Below are 27,576 nucleotides of genomic sequence, written 5' to 3' on the forward strand. Positions count from 1 at the left end.
AAGACAATTGCGGTCACGCCATACATTGGTCAGCAACACCATTACGTTTTAGTTTATGTGACAGGTCACTTTCTAGCCACCATATATAAGCCTCTAGCAGAGAGCAGTGGGGTAGCATGAAAAGACCAGTGGCTCCGGTGTGAAATCACCCAGGATTTATGTATCTGATGACACTACTAAGGGAAGGTCACTGTGTTCTCCCATTTCCACAACTTCACACCTCGTACAAGAGGAAGGCCAGGATCGCTGTGATTGCAAACGTACCAAGAGAGGGAAATGGGCTGTAATGAAAGGCTTAGGAAATGTAATTCTGATCTGTGGCTCGTCAAAAGCTTGCCTGGAGTTTCTTCCAGCAGGAGGTGGTGGCACCTGCTCCATCAGGCAGCTAGGCTGTGAAAATGACAGGGATTCCCCAGAGCTTCCTGAGAGGCTGCACTGCCGGGCACACAGACAGTCTAGGGCTCAAGGTTACGAGGTACGACTGTGCTGAAGACAGGCAGCGCCTCACCTTTAATCCCAGGGTTCTGGCCACCCAGCGGGGGAGGGGTGGGATGGGCATTCCCTAAGTCTGAAGAGGTTTTGGGAGAGACATTTGAAAGTACAGGGATTGGAGGAGAAATTCAGAGGGGTGGTAACACATTAAACAGGCAGGATGATGCCCACAAAGTAAGTTCTATTCAAGAAATCAACTTATAGGTCAGAAATCTACTTAGGGCTAGGATCAAGCAAAGGGCTTTGATTACCACCAGAAACATCAAGCATTCACCCCAGATGCCATAGTCTTCCGAAACCTGATAGAGCTGGATTTTATCTAGTCATTTCTCCCACAGGGTGGCTATACTTCTAGCTGGAAAGAAGCAAAAAAAAGCTAGAGAATGTTCAGCTCATGGTTTCTCAGGGCTGGAATGAGCTACCAGGAGCCAGGGGCCTTTGGCTCAGGACCCAGGCTTGATGGAAAAGGAAGATGCACGGGGTGTGAAACTTGGAAACACTTTCCTCGTCCAGCAGCCATGTCCCACCACCCCTATACCCTACCCTGCTCATTCCTCTGGTTCTTACCTGTAGACAACTTTCATGTCCACCCATCAGAAGAGTAGGCAGGGGGCAAGGAAAGAAGGGAAAGAAAACTCAGACATGCCGTCTTGGATGCAGCGACACTAAAGAGAAACGCAAAGCCTCTCACATCCTCCCTGACCTGCATTTGTGGGATGCCATTCTGCTTCCACCATCCGCTCTGCCGAGGAAAAGGCATTGGACAGAAGTTTCACAGGAATTCTAGTATGTGACCAGCTTACCTCTCACAGCACCAAGAACCTTTACGAAGGCAGGAGGGAGTGCATGTCTCAAATAAAAAATAATTGTTTAAATCTCTGAGGCAGCAAACATCAGCATATGACATCCCACTCTTTCTGTGCTAATAAGTGGATTTAGGTGAAGATGCTTACTTTTAAATTTACTATGATCCGGCGTATCTTGGCTTTCTTCTATCAGTATTTTGGCAGCCACATCAAGAGTAACAATCTTGGTTTTGGAGACCAGGAACAGCATGACAAATTTCTGGCTCATAATTCTCAGAGACTTATCTTTTCTACTGTTTGCAGATGCTACAAAGGGAATAAAACAAAAGCGTCAAAACGTAATTTACCACAAGAGAGTCTGTACCTCTAGTTTGCCAGACCTATCTAACTGTATCAGCAGATGGAAACATCACTCTTGTTACAGTGATCAGGGGAAGCCTGTTGGACACACATCATAAAAAGATGGTTCACAAAGAAATAAGACAGATTTTCTTGTGGGTCATAAAATTACAGTAGGTATAAATTCTGAAATGCTTTATATTCATACTTCATTGAATAGAAGCCATGAAGTAGTTTTCCTGAAGCAACTTTGGAAAAGATCAAAGTAGAGGGATTAAAGGATAGAGTTAGGGACCAGGAACTATTTTCAGAACATCAACTCTTCCTTCAATGGCAAGGCCTCCACTTTTATTTCTCTGAGCCCACAATAGCTAGACTATACCCTCCACATAGTAGGCACCCACCTCTTCCACTGCTTTTCAGAAATAAGTGAAGAAATAAACAATAAGTAAATAGGAGACACTGATTAGATGTGTGTTGCCGTAGACGGCAGGCAAACCATCGCCGACAGATGGCTGTCTCCTCCAGTTATGAGGATGAGAACTGGCTCATAGGGTGGCATTGAAAGGCATGAGGTAGTGAATGGAATGAAAGCCAGGCCCACCCTTCCATTCCTATTGCTTATAAATGCAAGTGAAACGTTAGGGAAACTTGCACTTTATTATCTTAGTGAGGAGCAGCAGGGTGAGAATGAATATCAATGGTTAGAGGAGGGACAGCATACATATGAGCTGGGAGGGGAACACAACAATGGAATATAAGTAAACAAACCAATCTGCCTCACATAGAGGTTGTCTGTCTTTCTAATCAGTATTTTCTGCGAATGGGGTTCTTTTCTACGTCATCTACTCCAGCATATAGTTAAACAAATAGGATCCTTTGAAGAGAGAAATTCTTTCCAAGTAAATTTTCCTTAAAGGCTCACAAGCAGGAATCAGCATGGGGCTGTCAATCTGAAACGGGAGCGCCGTTCGAGATGTAAGGTCCAAACACACCAAATACCGAGTGAAACTGCCACTAGACAGTTTTTCAGTGAGGTCGAGTGGGCAGCCCAGTCGGGAAGCCATCTGTCTCCCTGTCTTCAGGAGAGAGAATAAGAGGACATCTCCCTCCAGGGTGGTCCATTTGGCTCCTCCCATCTTAGCAGTGACTCTCTTCAGAAGACACCATCGCCCTCTCCCTGCCATTAGTGGGTACCGTGGACTCACAAGAGGGATAGTCCGGTTCAGAGAAATCCAGTAACTGTGGATCCTGGGAATCTGGACAACCATCTCTTTTGCGTTCCCCAAATTTATAATCCATCAGGTCGAGCTCTTTCTGTTGGAGGTGTGCCATCTGCTCTTCGTATTTCTGCTCCTCTCCTAGCCTCTGGAGGTTCCTCAGGGTTTTCGGCAGGCTGTGCCGTCCGTGCCAGCCGTACTGATTCTTGGCCACCCGGCTGACCAGATGCAGAGACTCCAGCACATTCACAATGTCGTAGATGCGTCTCCTTTCAACGCCTGTTTGAAAAAGAGAAACCAGCCATCATCATGCCGACCAACATTTTTGAGTATAAATTCCTTGAAGGCTTGGACCTTGTCTGTGGACTATTTTGTGTGATACTCTGCCCAGCAAATATAATTGCTCAACAAATTCATACTATATGAATGCAAGCAAAAGAAAATTTTTTCTTCTTGGAATCCAACTCTCGATAAGATCTAGGATCAATATCCACCTTGAGATGGATGACAGTTCCATCTGTATTACATAAATAGTAGAGCAACTTTTCTTTGGACCTGTTAGGCAAACCACATGAACATTTCAGTGCATTAAAACTGGTGGGCTTGAGGGCTTCCCTGGTGGCGCAGTGGTTGAGAGTCTGCCTGCTAATGCAGGGGACACGGGTTCGAGCCCTGCTCTGGGAGGATCCCACATGCCGCGGAGCGACTAGGCCCGTGAGCCACAACTACTGAGCCTGCGCGTCTGGAGCCTGTGCTCCGCAACAAGAGAGGCCGCGATAGTGAGAGGCCTGCGCACCGCGATGAAGAGTGGCCCCTGCTTGCCACAACTAGAGAAAGCCCTCGCACAGAAACGAAGACCCAACACAGCAAAAATAAATAAATTAATTAATAAACTCCTACCCCCAACATAAAAAAAAAGAGGTATAAATTCTATGCACAATAAATAAGTTACAAGGATATATTGAAAAAAAAAAACAAAAAAAACTGGTGGGCTTGAGCAACACACGTCATAGTAATAAATGCTTGATGAATGTTGGATGGTTGATTTTGACTTGTATTCCTAGTTATACAGACTATAGAACTGTGTCCAGTTAACTGTTAACTCATTATTGGACCATATTCTCCTTTCCTGGAGTTTGAATGATGTGAAAAAATTACTTGTTAATTCTCTTAATGGCCAGTAAGGAAAACAGATGGTAAATATTTTGTTTCCCATTTGGCACTGGCAACTCAGGAGTCAAGGGCTTGGGCACCCTTCTCAAGTTGCTGGAGGAAGCTAGTGCCAGGGCTGGAACAACATACAGGTCGCCCTCTGATCATCACACCTGTGGAAAACTCTCCCTGTGCTCCCATTCACTGTATCCTGCCGAAGAGCCCATTCATAAAGCACAGAAACCCTAGCACAGGCTGACCATCCAGTTCATCAATCCCCTACTCACTTTCCCAACACTCCCTAAATAGCCAGGATTACGAGCAGTCTATTGAATTTGCTAAAAATATTTACGCTGGTTAAGTGCGGGGGCTTCAGGGTCAGACTGCATGAACTGGAATCCCTGTGTTATCCCTTACTAGTCGGGCGAGCCTGGGAAGTTACTTAATCTCTCTGTGCCTTAGTATTTATCTCATAAAATGATGAGGATTAAATGCGATCATAAACTTAAAGGGTTTCTGATAGGTGTTAGTTTATCTCCTCTTTGTATGTTATTTGATAAATATCAGTACTTCCTGCGTGGCACTGGAGATACCTAACCTTCCTGCTAGCATACGAGGTGACAGTGGAAACAGATGTGTAAATCCTCCATCGTGACTCATCCTGTTATGCACTAGGCCCCGTAGGCTTCGGGGACTCAACTGGCCCCTTGTGCTCTCGCCTAAGTATCCGTAACCAAAGCCTCCAGGCATCTCCCAGAAGACTGGCCCAGCTACAAAAATGCCTTCTTTCTCTTCACTTGCCAAGTGCTGTTCTATAATCAGGGCAGACTTGGTGCACGTAGCTCTCGGCCTTTCAAAGATTTAACACAAGAAATAAACTAGGTTACGATGAAAACTGTGGAGCTGAGAGGAAATTCTACCCCATGCATGAAGAGGCATTTCGCAGTCAATCAGAACATTTCGGCTCATGACCCTGAAAGACTCTTCACTCTCAAAAGCTCAGGCTTTGGTGCCAGATGCCTGCTGGAAGGTGTTGGCCAGAGCAGTCAGCAGCCCCTTGTCCAGATCTGCCTGGCTCCTTATTCCAGTCTGTTTTCATATATTAACACATCTTGTTGAGAGTGGAACGTTATAAACCTTCCCATTAGAAATGTCATGTGAATGCAACTGAGACAGCCCAGGGCCAGCCATATGTCTGGCTGTTTTGTTATTCTGTATTAGACACAAGCTGCTAAGTCTCCATCTAGTGGCTAGACATCTCAAGAAATAAAGGAAGATTTGGACAACTAAGAGAGGAAGAAGATGCTTGATATGCACCAGAAGTGTTCAGAAGGTTGTGCTGGCAAAAGCCCATAGGCAGCTACTTGCCTGAATAATCACTCGCCTTTGCAATCTGGACTAACTGTCCACTGGCTGGGTGCGCCTAAACTTCCCACGTCACAGGTCTCAAGTCCTGCAGGTAACTCTGGGGCTTGCTCTGCCAGGAAAGTCTTGCCTGGCACTGAGCCTTCTTTTTCTTTTGTATTCAAGGCAATCCGATTAATCGTAGGCATGGCAGTAGTTATGCCCTTGAGGATTTACCAATTGTTACCATGCTTCCCTTATGCCCCATAGAGCTTATCAAGAGCATCTCAGCCCAATAAATAGTTTCCCAGGCTGTGTAACTTTCCATTTACTAAAGTCACTCCCAGTTCTTTAACCTCTTACCTATAATATCAGTATCGAATCTACATGAGACCAGAAACTGGGAATGAATGCAATTTGAATGCTTTGCACATCCTTGGTTAAAATATGGTCTTAGAGCTTGTGACCTGGGATAGAGCAGGAGTTTAGACTCAATCCCAAGAGATGGTTACCCCGAAACAGCTTCTAGGAAGGGACTCCATTTTTACGATCTCACGTGAAGAGAGATGGCAAGTTCATCTGGCAGGTCTTGGAAATTGTGTCAGCAGGAAGCTGTTGCAAAAATCTTTGGCATTCTGCTCCAGGCGGTTATAACATGGGGATTTACAGCCCATATGAGAGTAGGATCCCAGTCTTCTGTCCTCCCTGGGACCTGTAAGGTAGCTTTCCAACATCTAATCTTTTGTCTTCTGCACTGATGTCAGTGCAAGGACTCTCGATGAGGCCTGGGTATATGGAGGAAGGTGGCTTCATGAACCCCAATGAGAAAGACATCGTATGATCTGTTGTTTTACCCTCATCTTCTTCTTCTTCTTTTTTTTTAAATTTATTTTTCGCCGTGTTGGGTCTTTGTTGTTGCGCGCAGGCTTTCTCTAGCTGCGGCGAGTGGGGGCTACTCTTCGTGGCGGTGCACAGGCTTCTCACTGCAGTGGCTTCTCTTGTTGCGGAGCACGGGCTGTAGGCGCGCGGGCTGCAGTAGTCGTGGCACGAGGGCTCATAGTTGTGGCTCGTGGCTCTAGAGCGCAGGCTCAGTAGTTGTGGTGCACAGGCTTAGTTGCTCCGTGGCATGTGGGATCTTCCCGGACCAGGGCTCGAACCCGTGTCCCCTGCATTGGCAGGTGGATTCTTAACCACTGCGCCACCAGGGAAGTCCCTACCCTCATCTTCTTAAGACTGGTTTCCAGGACGCAGTTCCTCAGCTATGTCTACACGAAGCCTCTGTCCAGCTGGCTCACTTTCCCCTTCTTGTTTCATTGCTACCAATGCCAGAATACTGTGTTCTACTTCTGGGTTCTCAAAGGGCTCCCCGTCAAAGCCCTCGGCTTCCTCCTAGCTGTAGAGGATCACAGGATGGCTTGAGGATGGTGGAGGGGGTGGGGGGAGTACCTCTAATGAGAGCTGAGTAGAAACTCTTCCACGTAGCAATAAGAGTAAGCCAGGCTCTGAGTTGGGCATGTTACTGACATTATCCCCAACTTTTCTAAGTTTCTGCAAGGTAGGTGCTATGGTCCCTGTGCTGTAGTTGAGAAAAGAATAATTAACTTTTTAAAGCTCTCACAGTCTATAAATTAGAGAGCTGGGCTTCAAATCTATCTCTGTCTTACTCAAAGTGCAGACCATGGTCTTCCCATCACAACACACTGGTTCCTCATTACCTCAATTTCCAGCAAATAAAATCTTTTTAGCCATCAGTTTGAATAATTCAGAGTAATCATCATCTACTGGGTCACATTCTTTGGGCTACTGGAAGATATAGAACTAATAAACAAATTAAAAATATACTCTATCATAAAGCCTACTGGGCTGATTTCTTCGAGCCTTTTTTCCCCCTGTATGCAAACCCTCCTAATCTTTTAAGGGGACACTCTGACATCTTCAAATCATGTGATTTCTACTTATTTACTTGTCAACAGTATGTTCGTACTGAAACCAACTGCAATCCACGTCCACTAGGAGTCTCTATTCTGAATCAGCGGTCTGCATATTTATAGTCCAGACACCACTGCACATTACACACACCCACGCCGTGTGAACGCGTGTATTCCTCTTTGTTATAAGGCTTAGCTGTTTGAGTTATATCCAGATGTGCCTTTACTAGTTGGGCAGACTTGCTGTGAAGGTCACAGTACAGGGCTTCAAACATAATGCTCTTGCTTTCAAATCGTGCTTTATAACAAAAATAACACCAGTTCTGAACTCTTTGAAGCATTTTAAAAAATAAACAGAAGGATATTTCTAAATATCTTTTGAGTCTGTCTGAAATAACATGGAATTAAGATATTAGATATTAATTTGTAATGTGAGTCTTCTGTGAACATATTTTTTAAGGTTAAGAAAACCAAATATTTGTTTGACCCCCAGGCCTAAAAGGCTCCCTGGAATTCTATGCATAATGATGATGACAGAAGAAAAGCTCTACCTGCTCCTGTCCTCACTCTTTTGAGGGTCAGCTCTTTACTTAGTAAAGGAGGTGATCTGAAGCCTTTGGCTTGGCCGAGGAATCAACTTCTCACCGTAACTGGAGACAGGCCTCCAGGTGATCCCACGATACATACCGAGACTGACAGCAACTTCATCTAGGGAGATGGTAGTTTTCTCAGTTGACAGTGGATAACTTGGATAGCGAGCTAGAAACTTCTGGCACAGGAGTCCTAAACTTTTCTGTTTTCTGCTTGGCCTTTGCTTTTCAAATTCGTCCACAGCACTGTCCCCAACAACATCAAGCTACAGAGGGCAGACAGAGGGGGGTGGAAATGTCACAGTTAACATCTTAACAGAGAAATTGCAATGGGTGGTATTGGCGAGTGGAGGGGAACATGCAAATCCATACCATCCTAGATTCTGGTTAAAATACATTTCCTAATCTAATTTTCTTAACATTTTACCTATTGCTTTCTCTGAACTGAACTTTTCCTCCTTTGTGATTTGAGGCTGAGTCTACTGTCTAAAATAAAAAATGAGGGCTTCCCTGGTGGGGCAGTGGTTGAGAGTCCGCCTGCCAAAGCAGGGGACGCGGGTTCGTGCCCCGGTCTGGGAAGATGCCACGTGCCGCAGAGCGGCTGGGCCCGTGAGCCATGGCCGCTGAGCCTGCGCGTCCGGAGCCTGTGCTCCGCAACGAGAGAGGCCACAACAGTGAGAGGCCCACGTACCGCAAATAAAAAAAAAAAAAAAAAAAAAGAACAGTGCAGTCATTTATAGGTTGCTACAGCCTTGATTTATACTAGCGTGCTTGTTGGACTGAGATCAGCAACACCAGGAGCATGTCAAGAGACAGAAAACCTCAGGCCTCACCTCAGACCGGGTGTATCAGAATCTGTCTCTTCCTAAGATCCTGTGTAATTCCTATAATGTGAAAATCTGAGATGTACTTGCCTGCATTGTGTCACCAAACTCTTTATTTTTCACAGTTTACCAAGGGTTGATGGAACTGAACAGGGGGAGCTAAATCTTATTCTTCCTTATTCTTTCTTATTGTAAGTGCATTAAACTAGTGTCCTTGTCTTATCAACTCACATTTGAAAAAGGCTCAATTCAAGCCCCAAGAAAAACTTTTTTTAAAAGTATAGATATGCTGCTTATTCAGTAGCTCTGGTTCCCTACAGGACAGGTAACTTAAAGATGATTTAACTTTAAAGCCCCAAACCAACGAACTGAACATACATGAGAATGATAAAATTCCCCAAGTCAAAAACACATAGATTAATATTACCCTTAAAATCAAAGCAAAAATTATAATTCAGGGCAGCATTAAAAAAATCCAAATTTCTTCATTAAATCAAAATTATTAAATATCATTGCTTAAAAAATTAATCATTTAAAAATGTGTACTGGTGAAGACAGTATCATACAGAAGAAAAGAAAGCATTCATTATGAAAAATGAGATATAGAATAAGAGTTCCACTTCAGCTGTAAATAAATAAAAAGATTAAGTGGAGTACTGCTTTTGACTCAATAGTAACCAAAAAATTGAGAATTCTGTGACTTTTTAATAATCAGGTAAACATTTACAAATTCTATGAAAGGTCTTCGGAGCACAGCCTGTTTACCTGCAGACAGTCTGTAAACGCGTCGTCCTTGTTCTCAATGGGCCTGAACAGTCCTTTTTTCTTCTCTCGGTCTCTGATGTCTGGGCTGGCAGCACTAATGAGCATCTTCAGGTTAGCGGTGGGTGTCCATGGTTCTGCCTGCTGTCTGTCGACAAGCTTAACTGGAGTGATGGGATTTCTTTCTGGAGTGAAGATTTTTTGTTTCGATAAGTCAATTGGTTCATTTTTTATTGGCGTCTTTGGGGCCATCCTTGAGCGATCAACAAATATATTTTCCTATTTTAAAAAAGAGACCTTTTAGCGAAAATGAGAGAGGGCAGGTAGCAGCTAAGAGTACACTTTATTCCCATTATTCACTGAGTCATGAAAATACAAACAGACCTATATGTTCAGGGCTGAAAAGTATCAGGATAGGACCAATGAAAATAAACAGAAGGATCCATGGGAACCAAAGAGTGGCTGCTACTCCTTTTAAGCATATTTTTCACGGCACCTCTGTGAAAGAAGTCATGAGTGTTATGCGTCACTGGTGGATGCCTGTAATAGGCGGGGATGATAATCAGAGCAACTGTGGGTTGAGCCCATATTGCTTCTAAGTGACATATGTTTTAAACACTATTTACGAGTCTGCACCAACCAGAAGAGCAATTATGCTTTTGTTGAACGTCCACCAGTGCTAACAGAGCAACTACCAGGACAGATTAATGGAAGGGCATCCAACAAAATGCCACATTTCAAGCCACCCAGCTATCTAGGGTCACTCCCCCAGAGCAGCGCGTCTCAAACTACCCCCGGGGAAGGACCAGGGTTTTTCACAGACTGAAAACTCCCGGAAACTCTGACACATGGTCTTACTTCGCAGGACTCACATGCAACTCCCATCACATCACTCTCCCCTTGAGTTTGCCACTCAACTTCACCTACAGCTTGTTCGACAAGAAGAGACCACTGACCACAGGCTTAGATGTCACAGGGGCAAGATCAACGGAATTACTGTAGAGGTTTCTAAGTGCTAAACTCTCAAGTTCTGTTCTTAATGTTTTGCAGCTTGGTAATCGTTTGTGGCCTAGCACCTTCCCCCAGACTCTTTGAGTAGACTGTCTTAGATAATTAAAAGAAAAGATGAATGATGGGTCCCTTAATCCATTAAGAAAAAGGACTAAGTACACACAACTCGCGTTTGGAATTACTAAGTTACCGAAACAAATTTCTTTCCCCTAAAATAAGTTTTTGTCATTCAAACCCAGAAAGATTCTGCTCTTCCCATAGCTGAACTCACCTCCAGGTAATAGTGTCTTTACAAAATTAGGAAGGTGGACGAATGACATGTTTGTCACTCCCTTTCCTGTACACAATATCACTCTATAGATTATTGCATGCTTGGATGTTGGCTGAACAGTGGTTTAAAAAAAAAAGTGTTTTCTTATAAACGAGCAACATATCAAGAAGGAAAAAGAATTGTTTGGGATGGACTTCCCTGGTGGCGCAGTGGTTAAGAATCTGCCTGCTGATGCAGGGGACACGGGTTTGAGCCCTGGTCCGGGAAGATCCCACATGCTGCGGAGCAACTAAGCCCGTGTGCCACAACTACTGAGCCTTCGCTCTAGAGCCTGCGATCCACAACTACTGAGCCCGTGTGCCACAACTACTGAAGCCTGTGCGCCTAGAGCCTGTGCTCCACAACAAGAGAAGCCACTGAAATGGGAAGCCCGTGCACCACAATGAAGAGTAGCCCCTGCTTGCTGCAACTAGAGAAAGCCCGCGCACCAGCAACGAAGACCCAACGCAGCCAAAAATAAATAAATAAAAAAAATGGTTTGGGAGAAACTGGAGTTTGTGGTAACAGGCCAACTCTTGTTCTCTGGATCAGCAGAAGCTGCCAGCTAGCCTTGGTGAGGTTCTGTCCTAGGGTAGCAGGAAAGGTGTGGAGATGGGGGTGACGATTTCTCATGCCACTGCCGCAGTCAGCGTCCAGCCTGAGGCAGTGCATCTATTCACACCTCTTAACAAATCCCTACTAGTATACAACTCTGATGAAGTCTTCCACAAGGGAACGTACTGAGTGCATATTACGTGCTACACATGATACCTGTTTCATGCACTTTACACCTATTAACTCCTCATCCAATCCTGCAACCGAGGTAGTATTTTTCTAGCCTACAGATGAAGAAACTGAGGCACACAGAGGGTGCCTTGCCCAAGGTCACATACAACCTCATTCAGTATAAAAGTCATTGGTAAGGCAGGAAATAGCTGACAGCAGAAGTTTCCAAAATTCTGCATCTAGAAGTAAGCTTGTCCTGGGTGTGAATTGGGAGGGAGTTATCTTTTTCGCAGCTCCAACAAAAGGTATCCAGCAGGCCACGGATCTCCACTAGCCTCTATGGAGAGGCAGCATGGGAAGCAGTTCTGCACGCGGGCTGGTAGGGCCAGCTTACCAGCCTCTGCTACTTATCAGCAGGGTGAGAGCAGGCAATTCCCTTCTCACTTGAATTCTCTCAACTGAAAATGAAGTTCATAAAAACACTGATCTCCAGAGTTATGAGAATAGTTCCTGGCATATAGTGATCACTCAATAAAACTAAGCTATTCTCTCTCCCCCCGCTCCACTTCCTGTTCTTTATTACCATCCATCCTGGCCCTCAGAGCTAATATAACATAGCACACTGTACTGCTATTTAACTTCCTGGGCGTGTGTCTTGTCTCACTGACGAGACCGTGCTCTTCTGGAGGTCAGGGAGCTAGTTCCACACGTCCCATTCCTCACAGTTTTTGGCACAATGCCTTCCCCTTCGCAGGTGCTCAAGGAACACAGGGCCTTGATTATCTAGTTATTTCAAAAGGTATCCCAACGGTGGAGGGCGTGTCCCAGGCTTGTTGAGGTGCAGAGATTCATCCTTCTTCTCCACGGCCCTCATGGCACCTGTCCTCCCAGGAACACTGAGCTCCTACTTTTTCGCTACCAAGGAGCAATTCAGATGAATTATTTCCTCCAGCACTTTGACATAGTTTCACTACAGTTTAAGTAATACTTAAAGTAGGAGGGGAGTTACGTCACGTGGTAGGTTACGATCGTTATCACACCTCTACTCAACAGAAAAAAATGCCAAGCAAATTGTTTTCTGAGGTTTCAGGTGAGCAGAAAGTCAGCTGCAGTCTAATCACACCCTGCCCCATCCGTCTGTCTATCCTGCAATACTGACACTGTAGAAGGCAAAGGAAAGGGGATTGGAATGAGAGTTCAGAAGTACAGCGGTTTTTGACTCCACCCTATGTCTTTCTGATACTGCACAAATTGTTCATTTTGTCTGGGCCCAAGTTTCCAGATCTTTGAAATAAGGGGTTCAGACCAAATTATGTATCTCCAAGGCTTTCCAGCAAGGCTACCCAGCCATGTGGTGGACACTGGGATGCACCTGGCTCACTTCTGGGATGAAGGACTCATTTCCCCAGCTGCTGGAGTAATGCCAAGAGTAAGCCTCTTCACGCTTTGGCCGAAGAGGGTTGACTCATCCGGGATCACACGCCTTCCCGAGAGGCCGGTACTGTCCTCAGTGGCTGGGAGAGGCAGCACTGACGTTTAACAGCTTGGCCCCCTTACCCGGACTCAGGACTACTCCAAGGGGTCGTCCCAGAACTCCCTGTGGGGTAAACCCAACTTCCACCGAGACTGTTCTGCAGCTCTGCTTTTCCGTCTGTCTAATTCTGCTGCCTTCCCTTCCCTTAAATGTGCACCCATCCCCAGGGCACTCCCTAATAAAGCACCTGCACACTAACCTCCATGTCAGATCTGCTTGCCAGGAAGTCAAGCTGCAACACCCTGGAAATCACCTCTTCAATTAGAGAGGGCCTGGAGAGAGTCCCCAGGATACAGGCTCTCCAGTTCTCATGTGCAAATGGAGGTGATGCACCTTGGCTTACCTGCCATGCAGTTGCTGTGAGGATCAGATCAGATAATGAGAGTGAAAGCAGTTTGTAGTCTGTGAAGTGCTGTGCAAATGTTCATCACCATCATCATCATCATTATTTATTATACCAGCATTATGACTGAGCTGTAAGCTGACATGGAAAGGAGCTGGTAATTAGAAGATCTTGGTTCTAGTCTTGCTTCTGTCTCAGATACAGCTTTGATCATGTTACCACAAACAGTACATAGTCATCAGCCTTTTCAAGGCCCTTGGTGACATTTTGCCAACGTCTTTTCCGGTCCCATCTCATGCACGTTCCACATTTTGCCCAAACAGTCCACTTGTTCTTCTTCAAACCTGTCCTGAATTTTATCACACCTGAGCCGTTGCTCACACCATCACGTTGACTCTAACGCCATGGGCTGAGCTTGGCCCACTGAAACCCGACCTACTGTTTAAGACTCATTGCAAATATGACAGGCACGTCAGGAGGCGTCTCCTTCTAGCTATTGACTAAAAACTCTCCTTCCCTTCAGAGCACACTTTCCAGAATGAGTAAGCCACGGAGGGCTTTCCCCTGCCTGTCTCCCAGGGGGTTCCTCGAACCACCAGTCCGCTCTGATCCACTGCTCTCACTTAGGTCATCTATCAGTTGACAAGTCAATGGCAAAATATTGCATTTGACCTCACTGCAATGGTTAAGACTGTTGACTATTTGCTTTATAAAACTCTCCGTCCGGGCTTCCCTGGTGGCGCAGTGGTTGAGAGTCCGCCTGCCGATGCAAGGGACACAGGTTCATGCCCCGGTCCGGGAAGATCCCACATGCTGCGGAGCGGCTGGGCCCGTGAGCCATGGCTGCTGAGCCTGTGCTCTGCAACGGGAGAGGCCACAAGAGTGAGAGGCCCGCGAACCGCAAAAAAACAAAAACAAAAAACAAAAAAAACTCTGTCCTTCTGAGCTACCACTTTTTTCTCTCTTGGTTCTCTTCTGACTGTTCCGTCTCAGCCTCCTTCACTGGCTCCTCTTTTTCCACTCTTAGAAACTCAGCCGTCCACACCTCCCTGTTTGCTATCTCCAGGGCAGCTCACCCACTCATGTACAAGGCTTTAAAACCAACCTGTATGTTGTTAAGTCCCAGGTTTGTATCTGGCTAGGACTTTCCGTGAGTTCCCAGATCAGGCAACCAACTGCCTCTTGCACATATTTATTTACCTGTAATCACACGGGTACAAATATATGCTTCAAGTTGAACTCACCTTTTTTAACCACTCCCAAAAGATGAATGACCTTCAAAGAAAACCCATGCCCACTAAGTCTAGGCGTGTCCCCAAATTTACCATGCTGACTTACTTCTTTACTAGTTTCCTTCCTCTCTACTTGCCTAAGTCTTAGCACTCATCCCTTCAAGCCCTAGCTCAAGTGCTATCTTGAGCCCTCCCAACAGCTCAATCCTTGTTGTCCACCGCTTCATCCCAAACCATCCTTTTTCTACTTTTGTCATTCCTAAATGCACTGTAGACAACTGAAGAGAAGAGTCTTGCTTATAATCTCACAACTTGGGCACAGTAAGATTGGGTAATGGCGTTGAAAACTCCTTTATGTTTTAAAGAAAAGTTTCTCCGTGAGTGGTAAGAAGATGCATGCCTACCTATAGATCTTGAGCAATGAAGATCAGACAGTCAAGAAAGATAAGTCCTCTAAATGCTGATTGACCCATAGGATACTGTTCCAGGCACCCACCAGAGGGTTTCAAGAAGTACCACTAGGGCTTCCCTGGTGGCGCAGTGGTTGAGAGTCCGCCTGCCGATGCAGGGGACACGGGTTCGTGCCCCGGTCCGGGAAGATCCCACATGCCGTGGAGCGGCTGGGCCCGTGAGCCATGGCCGCTGAGCCTGCGTGTCCAGAGCCTGTGCTCCGCAACGGGAGAGGCCACAACAGTGAGAGGCCTGCGTACCGCAAAAAAAAAAAAAAAAAAAAAAAAAAAGAAGTACCACTAGCTTCTGGCCACTCTGGAAACTTTGAACATTTCTTGAATGTCCACAGCACATATACTCATATAGATTCTTCTGCCTATAATGACCGTCTTACTCCTTCTTGTTTCCTTATAGTTGAAGTCCTCAGCCCACCTATTACCTCTGTGAAGCTTTCCAACTTTCTCTAGACTCCCCATGAGTTTCTTTCTTAATCTTCTGTTCTGCTGGGGCACTTGGTTCCCACTCCTATAGCTCTTACCAAATCACAGTCTAGTTGGTGAGTTTTACATCTCAGTCCCTGAAAGTGTCTCAGGTAACCGAGGGCCAGGCCTGCATCATATTCATCTTTGGGCTGTCAGTTCAAATGAGTAAGGTGTGAACAGTATGGGTTGCTGGGTGCTTTACAGACACCCAAAGAGGAGAGGCTACTTATTCATTTCAATTTATGGAAGAAAAAAATAGGCTTAGGGAAGCTAGGAGACTTATTCAACCGCTGTACCCCCAGCCCCTGAAACATAAATATTTGTTGAAAGACTTAATAAATATTTATTTGAGGTTATGAAGCTAACAAATGGTAAAGCGGGAAATCAAATCCAGATCTCTCTGACTCCAAATCCCATGTTCTCGGCAGCCCTAGAAATCCTCCTTCCTTTACTTCACAGCAATGTGAAAAGAGAGACAAAAGCCCAGCCTGGCATCTCGCAGGAGCACTCTGTTCTCTTCCTTTGCCGTCTCTTTGACAGGTGAAATAAGCCCTGCTCGTGTATTCTATTTCAAACATTTTAACCACTTTCCCAAATCTCTATGGCGTCATTTGAGGTTTTCTCTTCACCCAGTAAAATATGAAAGCTCAGCTGGGCACAGCACTTACTGGGCTAACTAGAGTAGGAGAAGTACCCTTGTTGAAGGCATGATAAAAAGTCACCGACCCAGAAGGAAAGAGGTGGACACTTTGACTTTATATAAATGTATACACATTCTTTCAAGGCTGTCCCATCCAAACTACGAAGGAAAACAAAAAGTTTTGTTCTGAAACTCCCAAAGCCAAAACTCTGAATATATACTTTAAAGTCTGGGCATTGCCACTCTCAGATGGCATAGCGAATTCTTTAAAAATGCTCTTTAAAAGAATAATGTTTTGGTATACTTCTTTTCCTAACAAAAATAAATCAAATGCTGGGGGGAAAAAAACCCCTACGCGAAAAAGCATACAGTTTCACACCTACCCAAAATTAACGGTTGTCAAGTATTCTTCAAAGGCCCATATAACAGGTGCTTTGCAACCAGGCAATTTCATTGTGGGTGCTAAGCCTAAAATTAAGCCCAGGAACCAGAGAAGTTCAATGCCTATGGAAGTTGCTATGCTCAGATTGATATTTAAACTTTCTAAACCTGGGTTTGTCATATCTACTTGCCTCTGCCCAAAAATGCTTAGATGTTCGCTACTAACAAGCTATTATACCTTTTTGGTAGGGCACCGGCTGGTGAGGGCATTGTGCTGACATGGGTCCTGTTTAGACACTGCTATGGCTGGTTCACTTCGTAATGTTTCTTGAAGACGCTACTACTGTCTTACAAATCACAAGGCATGCAAAAACCACAAGGGAAAGCTCAGTGCAAAACCAGCAGTAACACTGTAAAATAGTCAAAGAGTCCTTGGTGAGCTCAGTCACTTTATCTCCCTATATGGGAGACACCCGTCATGCTCTTGGGAGAATGAAACCATCTCTAGGAGCTGGTCCATCAGGATGAAGAACATTTCACTGCACTTTAATAATCTAGCATTTAGAGTAACAAAGTCTATTTTCCTGGGAACTGAGGCTTAATACTCCTGCCCAGCATTAGCTAATTCTACTCTTGATAACTACAATTATTACAAACTTTTGATTGCAGTGTCTAGCATATCTTTGATTCATATAAGTCAGTTTCAACATTACATCTAACCACTGCACAATGACTGAGAAATTCAACAATAATGGTTGGATGCCTCCTCCATTAAAAAAAAAAAAAAAGAGAAAAGCATAGTCCTAAAATGTTCATCAAGGTTATTATGTTCATAAGACAAATACAAGTGGCATGTTGGAATCCTGAAGTGAATTAGACATCACCATCCTAAATATGATAGAACTTAAGGTATTTAAGTTCACTTACCTTTTGTGCATTTTCCCCATCTTCAATTGCAAAATCTAGTCTGGGGTTGATCAGGTCTTTTAGTGTTAAACAATTTACCTCCATCTGTAATGCACAGTTACATTAGAAAATGACTTTAAATTGGATACTCTTTCCTTCAACAAAAATATCTATTACTTGCTCATGAACATGAACTTCCGCTCCCTAAACTCATCCTGGGAATTTTCAGGATTGTGGCCACTCCAACTCTCCGAAACGCACACGAACGAGCACAAACACTTAAGTGTGCTTAGTAATTACTGAAATTGGGAAGAAAAAAAAACCCGACAAAAATAATACTTTTTAATGAAAAGCAACAGGACAAAATTAAGTTTCAAGTCAGGAGAGTGTCGGGCAAATCTGTCAGAAAGCACAGGGTCTCCTATAGGTCAGTTAATTTTGGCGCAAAGAACGGGGAGGAATTCGGCTTCGAGGGGTTTTGAATCAGGGGGGAAGGAAACCTGATCGCTAGACCAAACCCACTCAGCGCTCAGCGCAGCCCTTTCCCAGGCCTCTGAGCAGACCCCAAATATAAACCTTTCCAATGAAACCCCCAGATCGTGAGGAAGGGCAAGTTCCCTACTGCCCGGCCGGAGGGAGAGCTGGAGCCCAGACACCCCTCGCACGCCTGGCCCTGAGGCAGCCGTGGAGGGGAGGGGTGGCAGGCTGGCAGCCGGGGCGGGAGGGTCCCCCGAGCCCCAATTCCCGCCTCCCCGCCAGCGCCGGGGCCTCACGCTACTTACTCCCCCTTTGCGAAGGAGCCTTCCTGCCTCTACCGGGACCTCCACGACCCCACAGCAGCGCGGGATCAGCTGGGCGAGTCGATCAGCAGCCGGGCGGCGACATCGGGCGGGGAAAGCGAGGCGCGCAGTTCCCCGCTCCGAGTGCCCTGCGCTAGCGGGGACCGCGCGGCATCCGGGCAGCGCCAGCGCTCCGACACGCCGAGCGCGACTCCAGCCCCGGATCGCAGTCCCCGCTAAAACACCTCCTCTGGCGCCTTGAGACCGAATTTGAGAATCCACCAATCAGCGACGGCCGGCGAGGCTGCCCCGGCCAATCGCGCGGCGGCACGGCCCGGGCTCGCCGCCCCTCGGAGTCTTGGCGCTCCTGGGCGCGCGTTTCGACCTCACCCGCCCAATTGTTGCCGCCTCGCCCCCTCCCCCTTCCGGGTACCTGGAAACCTCGGGCCCGGGAGCCAATTCTTGACGGGGACGCGGGCCCGGGCGGCCGCGGGAAGCCAAGGTGGGGGCGGCGCGGGACGGCGGGAGGAGGAGGAGGACTCTTTTGTTATGCGTAAAAGACCCGCCCGTCCAGAGGCTTGCGGCGCGGGGAGACCGCGGGCACAGCCTGGGGAGGGGAGAGCAGATGGAGTTTGGAAAAACGATATACACGCTCTGGATGCTGCCCGCCACCCCTCCCCCCAGCAACCTGCGCGGAAGCGAAGTTGTCCAGGCTTGCTGAGGCAAACTTCTTAACACGAACGCTGGTGTGACACGTGAACCATGGTTACCACTCTGTGCTGCGAGCAGATGGCACGCCAGTTAGCTCTGGAAACTCGACTGCCAGCAGGACCAGCTGTTTTTTCTTTGCAAGTCCAGAAAAGTTTACTGGTGTTGTTACCTTTTCAGAACATCGCCCATAATTTGCCTTATTAAATAACTCTCTGCAGTGTGGACTAGCATTCTGGGAAAGTCGAGAACATTTCCTCAACATTGCTGATTTGTATGAAATGTTTCACTTCCCTCAACCTTAGTTTCTTACTTAAAATAGGAATGTTGATAGAGACAGCCGTGTGTGTGTGTGTGTGTGTGTGTGTGTGTGTGAATAGACGTTAAGAACAGCTTTAAACTTACAGAAACGTCGTGACGATAGCACGGGCAGTTCCCGCATGTCTGGCTCCCAGCTTCACCTATTCGTGAACGTCTTTACTGTGTAGTGCGTTTGGCAAATGAACCGATCTTTCTAGATTATTCTTAACTAAAGTCATTATTCAGGTGTCCGCAATTTTTATCCAATGTTCTGTTTTCTGTGCCAGGATACAACATTACATTCAGTCTCCATGTCTCCATAGGCTCCTCTTGGCTGTGACAATTCCTCACACTCTCCTCAGTTTTGATGACCTCGACAATGTTGAGGAGTACTGGTAAGTTATTTTGTAGGATGTTCCACTATTAGAATTTGCCAGCCTTCTTTAAAGCATGTCTGCAGACATTTCCCTACAAACTGTATCCTTTCTAGCAAGGATATCATTCTCCTTACTATCCTTTCTGTACCAAGTGCTTCACTTTCCACCCCTCACCTCCCGAATTTATATATTAAATATATAAACGTACTTAAACAAACTTTCTGCAGAATTCAGAATGCTCAGTCAAGTGCTTCACTTTGTACTCTATTTAGTTTGCTGATAAATATAGCCTAAAAATCACTGCTAGATCATACATTAAAAAGCCAAAAAAAAAAAGCATGGTAAATATTAAACTTAAAGAAAAATAACAATAGTTATAAAAATCTGACACTTTTATAATAGAAATGATATTTTAAACTGAAATCTGTCTTGTAAGTAGAAGCATAAGGAGACAACTATAAAGAATAAAATTGCAATTTATTAAATTTTGCACTTGTGTAGAAGCAGAAAATTAGATGAAGATTTTTTTTTTTCCCAACTGTATTAATTTCCTCTGGCTATTGTAACTGATTACCACAGACTGGTTGGTAAGCCAGAAATTTATTCTCTCACAATTCTGGAGGCCAGAAGTCTGAAATCAAGATGTTGGCAGGGCCACACTCCCTCTGGTGCGCTGGAAGAGAATCTTTTCCTCATCTCTTCCAGCTTCTGGTGGCTGTAAGCAGTCCTGACGAATGTATGGCTGTCTCACTCAGATCTCTGCCTTGGTGGTCACATTGCCTCCTCTTGGTGGGTCTTAAATCTCTCCTGTGTGCCACTTAAAAGGATACCTGTCATTGCATCTAGGTCCCATCTGTACAACCTAGAATGATCTCATCTCAAGAGCCTTAATTACGTCTGTAAAGACCTTTCCAAATAAGATAGCATTTACCGGTTCCAAGGATTAGGACATGGATATGCCTTTTTTGGGGACCCCCATTCAGCCTTCTAGATCACCATTTCAATGATTAAAGTCTATTCATTTCTCTAATATTTCAAAATAATATTGGTTGTTTCTTTGAAGTTAGACGGTTTTATGTTACAGACCTTTTCCTAGCATTTTCAGAGTATTTTCTCCATCTATTTCAATTAAAATGTAGCCTCTATCTATTCAGAACACGAAAAACAATATGGAGCCTCAAACACCTGTAATTTCATTGATTGCTTAAAGCAAGAGTGATCTTAGATTTGGAAGAAAACTAGAAAATGCATGTTTGTTGGGCAAATTCAGAGACAGTACTCCATTTATATTGTACCACTTATTTATATTGATGTTTTCAAGTCCCAGAATTGTAAATAATCTGTCAGTTTCTCAGTTTAAGCTGATGGTGGCTGGGAGCTCAGCTCAGGCATCGAGAAAATGTGCCTTCTCCATGTGACTTGATCTTCCTCACAGCATGGTGATTCAAGTTGGTTGGACTTACATGGTGGCTCAGGGCTCCAAAAAGAGTCTCCTAGCCCACAAAGTGGAAATTTTACTTTGTGCACTTTTGTGATGTAACCTCAGAACTAAGATAGCATCAATTCTGCTGTACTTTTTGAAACAAAGCAGTCAAAGATCCATTCATATTTAAGAGGTGAGGACATATACCCTACTTCTCAATGGGAGAAGTGACAAAGAATTTGGGGCCATATTTTAAAATTGCCACACCACGTTTCATGCTATTTGAAGTATTTTACAGTTCTACCTCGATAATCTTTGCCTGAAAGATCATTGACTTCGGAACAGTATAATATTACCTACGTGGCCACAGTCCCTAGGGTTCTGTATTGTGCTAAGCCCGTGGTTCTCGATCCTGTCCGTGCTTTAAAATCACCTGGAGAGATTTTTTTAAAATACCTATACCTGAATGGCACACTCAGAGATTTCTAATGTACTTCATCTGGAATTGGACTTGGGTATTAAGTTTTTTTCAATTCCTAGTGTCTTGTTCCTTTGCACATGCTAATTGTATGGTTATTCATCTATTCCTTTGGATGCTTCTGACTCGGTGGTTTCAGAAATGGATCCTCAGGTCCCATCAGTGAGGACAGGAAGAGTTGGGCAGGTGTATTGCTCTCTGGAATCGATGCAGAGGTTTCAAAGGGCTGAGTCTTCCTGGTTTATGGCTATATCATCACTGGTCTTTGGAAGGAGATGAGGTTGTCAATGAGAAATCTGATGGGCAGGTGGAGGTTAACAGAAGAATGAATAGCAAGAGCTGTGATCAGAATATACACAGATGACTGACATTCCTCTGTATACAAGACGTACTGCATGCCTTCTCAAACTTGCAAATAGTCTTTTGCCCTTTTGGGGTTCTGAATCTCAAGATTTATCACACTTTACAGAAAGAATAAATGTAGTGAAATGCAATCCATGTCATTTAGTCTGAGTTGTCCAGTTAATGTATCAGCTTCCTCTGATATTTTCCTTTCTTTCTACACTGCAAGCACAGTCATCTTGGTGTAACATCTGTTCGCAAGAGTTCAGTCACAGAAGGGAATTAGAAACTGATTTTTCACCACATGGATAACAGAAGGACCTTGACTTCACATCCTGGCAATTCTGAGGTCTCTGAGTGGATCCGTTTAATGGTTCTTGTTAAACTGAGGGCTGCCATTTAAAATGGCCTTTGTCTTCAGCTATTCCTGGGTTTGGGAATGTGATATATTTGCTTCTCTAACTGCTTGCAGGTTCAGAGAAGGCAGAAAATTTATTCTTGGCTGACCATAAGCAATGTCAGAAGGAGAATGAGTTCATGATTGGTTCCTACTCATGGCCTTAGCAACAATTAAAAAAAAGATATTAATACCAAAGGGCAGATATGGCTCCCATCTCAAATGACATCCAGATGTCCAGCTGTTCAAAGAGAGCTGCTTAAGCTGTGGTTACATGTCCCATAGGGAACAGAGGGAATTCATTCTTTATCTTTACAGATGCCTTGTCATCCTGGGCACTATTGAGCAAGGTCAGTTTCCTTAATGATTGTGGGATTTGCGTCCTCACTTAATGAAAAGGTGGCATATTTTGTGTGCATGTTTGCGTGTGTGTACTTATGTGTGCATGTTATAGGCAAGGATGCAGGGAGTGGATTGTGCTGTAACATTTCAGACCACAACAGATAGGATGGATTTTGAGCTGGGCTGGGTGTTTCTGGGAATAATGTGATAATGCAGAGTGTATAGTGGGACACCCCTTTACATGATGCTACATTTATGCTGCAGGTTTGGGCGTGGTTGTTTGGAGAGACCTCAATGTTTGGAGGGTAAAAATGGAGATTGACCACTGCCCTGGAACCGAGATTCTGGATAAAATGGGGGGCAGGCGTCCCGTTAATCTCCAGAGCCTTATCTAGAAGGGAAGGAATTCACTTTGAGTAGTGGAGAGACATAGGTTCTAGATCAAGCTTGGCCGTGGAACAAAAGGTATTGCCTACCTAGGCCTCAGTTTTTTTCTTTAAAATGGTTTGTCTGATTTGGAGGACCTTTGAAGAACCTTCCATTTCTGTCATTCTAAGTGTTTATTGGACACTTAGGATATCCTCTTAAAACTATTTGCTGCGGGCGCCTAATCACGTAGTGTGGATGTGTAAGAATGTTTGCTGAAGTCAGTTTTTAATTTCCATATTTGGTGAAACTGGACACATCTCTACTAATCATGTTACATTATGTACATACATACATTAATAATGAGAATGTTAAAAAACATCAGGCCGAAGACTGACATTTGTCATCTTTATTTTTCTAAGCTTAGAGTTAAATGGCTGCAGGTAACTTTTTATACCTTCCTAAGAGCATTATTTTAATAGCATTTTTTCATTATAATGCTTTGTAGGACCAAATGAAAATGTTTTCACTGTTAAGTGGAAAGAAGAGTTTGGGGTTAGGGGCTCAGGGACTGGAAACATAACTTTAAATACTTCAAATATTATCTTTTCCTAACCTAGAGCCATCTTATCATATACAGGGGCCTTCAGCCTTGGAAAAACTGGACAAGTAGCGTATTGAGCCCAAATGGAGATACATTAGCCCACAAGTTCACTAAACAGTTGGGGGAAGTGTTGATATGCAAAGGTTAAGGTATTGTCTCCAAGAAGTCCCTCTTAAAATTCAGACTGTTCCTGAAAAGAGTAGTCACTTAAGCAACATCATCCACGTAGCATGTTAAGACATTTATCCTCAGACCACACCTGGGGGTGAAAATTGGGTTAACCTTAAAGTACAAAACATTGTTTCTCTGTAATCCCTTCTATACAACACTGGACCTTCTAGCCTTGTTCAGAGACTCACTCCTGCCTCTCCCGTGAAGTCTGGGCGCCCCCAGTCACACCTTCAACCTCCCTGATACCCACGGCCTCCACTGCGATATGTTGGTTTCTTTCTGCCCCTACTGGGGACGCATGCCATCAGATGTCTCCACGTAGCCTGGCTACCCCTGCCGAGGAAGCTGTTGTCACTCAGAAAGTCAGGGATGCTCTGTGATGCCCCCGTGTCCTCTGCCAAGGGCGCCAGCTGCTGCTGCCGCCGCCATCAGGTGAAGCCAGATCTGGATCTTCGCTGGTGCTGCTGCCAGAGAGTATGGGAGATGGCCTTGGCCCCCATCTGCACCGTCCTCTCACCCCCCAGCAAAGTCTTATCGGGTCAGTTCCTTTCTGTGCTGAAATAGGCAGTCAGAGAACAATCCCTCTTGGTGGTTGTTTTTCGCTTATTATCCTTCTTCCTAAGCGTTCAGGCTGGGGACCACATCTGGGTGGTAGGCACTGTGTTATACTCATAATTCCTCCCCACCCCCATGGTTGAGACGTTGTAATTGGACCAAATTTTGGTCTCCTTGGTTGAATTATTTCCCCAAATGCTCCTCTCTCCTCCTCTAGTTGCAAACTAAGAGGACCAATTCGTGGATGTGTATTAATGTCCTCGTTATACTTAGATAAGTTTATCAACGTGTCTGTAGACAATAGGACCTACAAGGAGAGAGAGCTCAGGGCAGGCATAGTTGAGTGGGGCAGATGGAAGTGGAATCAGGTAACACTGGGGGCAGGAGGAAAGCTTGAATGGAGGTGGCTATGTTCCTAGTGGGGTAGGACGAGAAAGAATCTCCTGAGAAAAGGAGAAAGATTCAGAAAGGAGTGTGAGAAAATGGAGGCTTGCTTGACCAACTTAATGGAATTGTTTGGGATCCCTGGATTATTATTCTTGTCAAAGATTTAAGATATGAATAAAATCTGAGGTGGATAAAATCTCTAGATACAGCATGCCTATCCAATAAACTGCCATGTCCATGATGGTACAACAGAGACTTGTTCTTATAGTTGGCTGCACCTACTATAAAGAATGATACCATCTAGCACAGGGACCTGTAAGGCCTTGCAAATTAGGACATAGTCTTTTGGTCTACATTTTAATAATTACTTTAATTAAGTTCTCTTTCTCTCCTCTCCACATGTTGTCTGTTATAAAAGTCCCATTAAAAGTGATTGTGTTTTGTGCAAAGGAGTGCCGAAACATTATTCCTTTTGTTTAATGTTATTTTTTAAAGTTGTAAGTCCTTATTTGTAAGACAGCCTAGTTTCCTTTATTTTATCTTATGCTTTATGTAGTTTAAGTAAAGTGAGAATATTTTCTTTTTTTTTTTTAAGTTTTTTTGGTTTTGTTTTTGGTTTTTTAATTTTGATGTGGACCATTTTTAAAGTCTTTATTGAATTGGTTACAATACTGCTTCTGGGTTTTTTTTTGCGGTATGCGGGCCTCTCACTGTTGTGGCCTCTCCTGTTGCGGAGCACAGGCTTCGGACGCGCAGGCTCAGCGGCCATGGCTCACGGGCCCAGCTGCTCCGCGGCATGTGGGATCTTCCCAGACCAGGGCACGAACCCGTGTCCCCTGCATTGGCAGGCGGACTCTCACCCACTGTGCCACCAGGGAAGCCCCTGCTTCTGTTTTATGTTTTGGTTTTTTGGCCCCAAGGCATGTGGGATCTTAGCTTCCTGACCAGGGATGGAACCCACACCCCAGGCATTGGAAGGTGAAGTCTTAACCACTGGACTGCCAGTGAAGTCCCAAGAATATTTTCTTATTCCTTATGTGTTTTGCTTTTTGCAAATAATGTCTAATATTTTGTTGCATTTATTTCTCCCCTCTTAGGCCTTACACCTCTTTAGTAAACTGGTCTAGTATCCTTTGTGAGTGTGTATGTGTCTAATTCCTCTTTGTTTCAGTTTTCAACATGCTTTTAGCTGATGATGTTAAATTCTGCCTATCCTTTTGACTCAAGGAAGACTTCTTCCTGTTTCCAACACCCAGTTTACTGGATTTCTTATTGTTTAATTATGTTCCCATGTGGCCACTTTTATTATTTTCTTCAGCTTGCTGAAATTTACTCTGGAATTGGTTTTTCCATTTTACTGATTTCTTGTCTCATGGTTAAATATTTTATTGATGTTTGCAATTACAGCGACATGATGCTAGAGTATCCTCAGGGTACTTTGTGTTTGCTCTTTTCCTAAACCTTTTGTAATCTTGTCATTTTTAAAAAACAATTACAGATTTCAAGAAGTTTCCACCTTAGTCAGTGTCAGCCTAAACCAGGCGAAGTTGCTAGTTGGAAAACAATACAGTTATGTAAATGGATTCCTTTTTTTTTCAGTGACTCTTCTAAACTAGTTAAAAATTACAAACTCAGCTGAGGCATAACTGAGAACATATTATAAAGAGAGGAAAGCAGACAATATTGCCAGAGAGGAATACCACATGTTGTAACGATAGGACTAAAATTTTAAAAGGAAAAGCAAGAGATGGATTAAAATTTGTACAATAGTAAGAAATTAATTTTGCTCTCACCATTATCTAATAATTCTCTTGTTAAATATGCAGTTAGACGTAAGAGAGGTTAACCCTCCATGCAGTCTGTGAGTCAAGCTTCACTGACTTTCATGGCTATAAAACTGACATCTTGATCGTTTTCCTATTTAAAGTGGTAGCCTGCCATTTTTGTTTGTTTTAGAACAATCACAGTTGGCTGTTTGAAAGAACCCAAAGCAATCTTGTCTCTCAGGCTCATGGCAGTTTCATGGTTAATATTAATGACGGCACTGTGGATGAATATATTTTAATAGTATTAAATCTCAGTGAAAAGTTGTTATGGGCTGGGTAGCTCAGAAAGCATTCATAAGACCTTCAGTTAGTTTTGTTTACTTTTTACACATCAATTATTTATTTTTAAAATAAATTTATTTATTTATTTAATTTATTTTTGGCTGCGTTGGGTCTTCGTTGCTGTGTGCGGGCTTTCTCTAGTTGTGGCGAGCGGGGGCTACTCTTTGTTGTGGTGCGTGGGCTTCTAACTGCGATGGCTTCTATTGTTGCAGAGCACAGGCTCTAGGCACGCGGGCTTCAGTAGTTGTGGCTCGCAGGCTCAATAGTTGTGGCACGCAGGCCCTAGAGCGCAGGCTCAGTAGTTGTGGCTCACAACTGTGAGCCTGTGGCATGTGGGATCTTCCCGGACCAGGGCTCGAACCCGTGTCCCCTGCATTGGCAGGCGGGTTCTTAACCACTGCGCCATCAGGGAAGTCCCTACACATCAATTATTAATACCTGTAATGAAACAATAATGCTGTTCTGCATTGGCAGAGCCCTTTTCACTACAGAGGACACCAAGGACTTTATGAGCTGCTCGGAGCCAGTTTCTGCTCTCAATGCATATATAGTTTTCTGACGTGAGCCAACCAGAAGCATAGATAGCATTTATGCCTGAATTTCCGACAAGGAGCCTTTGGCACTACCTTAAAGACATACCCAGAATCCAAACACAGCTCCCGGCCTCCACCACCACCTCCTAATTCCAAGCCACCTTCACCTCCTCCCTGGATTGTTTTTTTTGTTTGTTTGTTTGTTTTTCCTGGATTGTTTTAATAGATCTCTCT

The 27,576-nt window shown here is 44.5% G+C and overlaps 1 protein-coding gene across 1 annotated transcript in view; it reads right to left on the bottom strand.

The window, feature by feature from the left end:
- Nucleotides 1-18,488, bottom strand: part of E2F7 (E2F transcription factor 7) — a 32,045-nt gene extending 13,557 nt beyond the window's left edge. Inside the window, exons 1-6 of the mRNA XM_082636343.1 lie at nucleotides 18,255-18,488; nucleotides 17,494-17,577; nucleotides 9,461-9,736; nucleotides 7,969-8,137; nucleotides 2,846-3,136; nucleotides 1,446-1,604 (exon numbers count right to left, since the gene is read on the bottom strand). Of these exons, the coding sequence (XP_082492469.1) occupies nucleotides 1,446-1,604; nucleotides 2,846-3,136; nucleotides 7,969-8,137; nucleotides 9,461-9,736; nucleotides 17,494-17,577 (979 nt within the window). The 5' untranslated portion in view covers nucleotides 18,255-18,488. The remainder of the gene's footprint in view (nucleotides 1-1,445; nucleotides 1,605-2,845; nucleotides 3,137-7,968; nucleotides 8,138-9,460; nucleotides 9,737-17,493; nucleotides 17,578-18,254) is intronic.
- Between the last annotated feature and the right edge of the window lie 9,088 nt (nucleotides 18,489-27,576).

The sequence above is a fragment of the Mesoplodon mirus genome, assembly GCF_964341445.2.
Source record: "Mesoplodon mirus genome assembly, chromosome: 11".
Lineage (NCBI taxonomy): Eukaryota > Metazoa > Chordata > Mammalia > Artiodactyla > Ziphiidae > Mesoplodon > Mesoplodon mirus.